Source organism: Falco punctatus (genome assembly GCF_963210335.1).
Source record: "Falco punctatus genome assembly, chromosome: 7".
Lineage (NCBI taxonomy): Eukaryota > Metazoa > Chordata > Aves > Falconiformes > Falconidae > Falco > Falco punctatus.
The window spans coordinates 51,209,465-51,212,743 of NC_137587.1; the positions used below are offsets into that span (position 1 = coordinate 51,209,465).

Sequence of the window (3,279 nt, forward strand, 5' to 3'; positions counted from 1 at the left end):
CTTCTGTGAACTGTTACTCAAGGTGACGAGGTTCCCACTAAAAATGTGTCCTTCATTTTTCTCCCTTTTTATAGTTAAATCGTTCTTTGCTATTAAAGGTAGAAGCATATATATTGGAGTGAGGCTCTGTGGTGTGTGATGTGTGACACAGCGCTGTATTGCCTGGTCTGGATGGGTAGCAGCTATGCGGTGCACGTTTTGCTTCCCAAAGGAGAGCATCCCACTGTCTTCAACAGCTCCTTTTACCCTGCTGCTGGAAAGTCCCATGGGGGAGCACAATCCCCCTCTGGAAGCCTCTGAATTAGCCTGGAGGCCACCTGAACAGCACCTACAGCAAGTGAGTCCGTTGAGGTGAACTGCACTCTGAACTGACCACTGAAAAGTGCCTAGGGCGCTTGAGGGGTCCTGAACCTTTTGACAAAGCATGGCAGAAAAATTTCTCCGATTCAAATCACTAGAAGATTATTATGAAAGTGAAGCTTAACTGGTGTAAAATGAGCAGGAGGGGGCAGGGCTCAGACCCAGACCGTGTGTGTTCCCAGCAAGTTCAAAACGTTCCCTGCCCCGGTAACTCACCTGGTGGGTTCCCTGGCACAGCCGGTCTGTTCCCAGCGCTCGGGGAAACAAGAGCTTCAGCCCCGCAGCGGCAACAGGGGAGCAGGGAGGTTATTTGCCTGATGTCGCTGTGCTGGAGGCATCCAGCTGGGCCAGTGCGGCCGCAGGCCCGCCCGGCGGGGGGGGGGAGAGGGGGTCCCGGTCCCTGCCCGCAGGGTGGTCACCGGGAGCTTGCAGGGTCCGCCCGGGTTCTGGCGCGCTGCAGATCCGCGGTGGGAGGGTTCATGGATCCCACCTGGCTCTGGGGGGGGGGGGTGGTGTATGTGTGTGGCTGTGACACGCTCCCTCTCAAGGTCACCAGCCAAAGCGCTGGCTGCCCGGCTTTCCCCTGCCTGCATCTGCTGTGCTCAGCAGCGCCGGTGGCCACGGGCCAGGGCTCGCTTGGCTCGTGCTCTTTGGGGATGGGAGGGGGGCGGGGGGGATAGTACACTCTCGGATGCAGCAAAGCCCCTTCCCCAAGAGCCGGGCCGGCCGCAGCCCCCGCTCCCGCTGCTCCGGCGCTGGACGCCTGCCCCGCTCCCGGCCGAGGCGGTCCCGCTGTTCTCCCGGGTCAGCTGGTTCGTCTCGGGACAGCTCGGGGCGCCTCTGTTAATGGGCATGGAGCCGCGGGGGGAGGGCGAGGGGCCTCCTGCAGCGCGGGGGGCTTAGTCCACCCCGGCGGGGGTAGCCACGGCCGACGCCTGCCCGCGCCGCCTGCCTGGGGGGCTCCTCTGGCCCCAGCTCTGCGCAGCTCGGGGCCGGCCGGGGCAGCGGCGGCGGCCCCCCTTCCCTTCCCCCCCTTCCCTTCCCCCCCTTCCTCACCCCCCCCCCCCCCTTTCCTTCCCCCTCCTTCCTTCCCCCCTCCCCTCCGGCGGGGCGCGGGCCGGGTGGGAGGCGCCCGGCGCCGGTAGAAAAGGGCGGCGCGGGCGGGCGCGGTGGCTGCAGCCGCCGAGGGTGCCGGGCCGGCCCGCAGCGAACCGGGGCTGCGGAGGGAGCCGGCGGTGGCGCCGGACCAGGTACGTCCCCGCCGGGGGGCTGGCAGAGGGGTCGTTCGCCCCGGTCTCTCCCTTCGGTGGCCGCATTCGGGGGCTGTGGCGAAGCCCCGCGTCGCCTCGCTGCGCGGTGCGGTGCGGAGGCGGTGCTGAGCCCGCGGACCAGCCCTGCCCGGCCCGGTGCCCCGCGGGGCTCAGCGTGCCCGGGGGGCGGCTGCTGCGATCAGCCTCCCTGCGTGCCTGCAGGTGGCTTCGTTCCGCGGCTCCCCCCGGCGGCCCTCCCGCCCGGCTCGGGATGTGGCTCCTGGAAAAGCTCGGAACATCGCGCGGACGCGGAGCCCTCCCGAGCGCCTCCTCCCTGGGGCCGCCGCCGGGCCAGGACCTGCCCGACAAAGGCCGCCTGGGGGCTGCTGCTTTTCCCAATGTGCTCACCCCGGACAGAATCCCCAAATTCTGCATCCCCCCCCGGCTGACCGGCTCTGCCTCCCACCAGGAGCGCAGTTCAGAGGACGTGAAACTCAATGTTCCCAGCTACTGCCCCAGCTCTTCTTCGCCACATCTCATTCAGGTGGAAAGTGCTGAAGAGATCCCGGTGCTGGAGGAGGAGAGCACAAACTCGGACCCCCGGTCCCAAGCAGCGCTCTCCCTGCCTCACTTTCCCAGAGCCCCCACTTCCTACGGCTTCTGCACCTTGCTGGAGAGCCCCCACACCAGGAGAAAGGAGTCCATCTTCCACGGTGACCCACGAGGTTCCCTGCCCAGCCTGATGCTGTCTCGATCCAGAGCCAACACGTTCGGTGGCAAAGGGACAATGTCCCGTCCCATTGCTATCAGCTTTGCTTCCGTGAGGCTGCCCCCCCAGCACCCCGCTCTGCGCAGGCAAGGTGCCTGCGACAGCGATACCGCCTCCTCCAGCGACTCCTCTCCCTTCAGTTCTCCGCTTCTCAGCAGGTCACCTCCCAGACCCTGCTCCCTGGTCAAAGCACAAAGTCAGGAGGGATTTCTCTACCGGGCGCTGAAGACCAAGAGCAAATCCAGCATGGCCAGGAACAACTCCCTCTCCACGGAGGAGAGCAGCTCCACTGATAACAGCCCCAGTGCCATCAGGCGGGCCTCGGAGGGGCTGCTTGCCACACGCAGCTTTAGCATGTCCTGTTCGCCCATCTTCCCCTTGGACCTCATCCGCAGCCGGGAGAGGCTGGTGGGAGAGAGCACTGTGGTAATGGACAAGGGAGGCACGCTGAGGCTATCGGCCGAATACTGCTCGGAGAACGAAAGGCTGCGCGTCCGCCTGATCAGTGCAGAGGGTTTATACGATGACTCTGTAGAGCCCAAAAACATCAACTGCTGTATCACCTTCTCCCTGGTGCCAGGGAAAACACAGAAACAGAGAAGCACTGTTATAAAGAGGAGCAGAAACCCCATCTTCAATGAGGACTTCTTTTTTGATGGCATTGCAGAAGAAGAGCTCTACAGCCTTTCTGTAAGGATGAAAGCAATGAATAAAGGGTGCAATATGAAACGAGACTACACCTTAGGAGAACGGGATTTGTCTTTAATGAGTATGTTGTCAGTGTAATACTTCAAACATTCAAACAGACTAATTTTGTCTGCTGGAAGTTTTCTACTAAATAAAGTTTTGAGTAGTTTTTCATAGTTTATGGGTTTTTTGTGTTTTCTTTTTTTTTTAAAA

The 3,279-nt window shown here is 62.2% G+C and overlaps 1 protein-coding gene across 1 annotated transcript; it reads left to right on the forward strand.

The window, feature by feature from the left end:
• Nucleotides 1-1,430: 1,430 nt before the first annotated feature.
• LOC308067192 (C2 calcium-dependent domain-containing protein 4C-like) lies at nucleotides 1,431-3,245 on the forward strand. The gene is made up of 2 exons (XM_080395611.1): nucleotides 1,431-1,610; nucleotides 1,833-3,245. The coding sequence occupies exon 2, from the start codon at nucleotides 1,882-1,884 to the stop codon at nucleotides 3,163-3,165; it is 1,284 nt and encodes a 427-aa protein (XP_080251737.1). The 5' UTR covers nucleotides 1,431-1,610; nucleotides 1,833-1,881; the 3' UTR covers nucleotides 3,166-3,245.
• The last annotated feature ends 34 nt before the right edge of the window (nucleotides 3,246-3,279 follow it).

What these genes read in the sequence shown, in the direction of transcription:
- LOC308067192 (XM_080395611.1), top strand. Translation starts at nt 1,882, where the DNA reads ATGTGGCTCCTGGAAAAGCTCGGAACATCGCGCGGACGCGGAGCCCTC.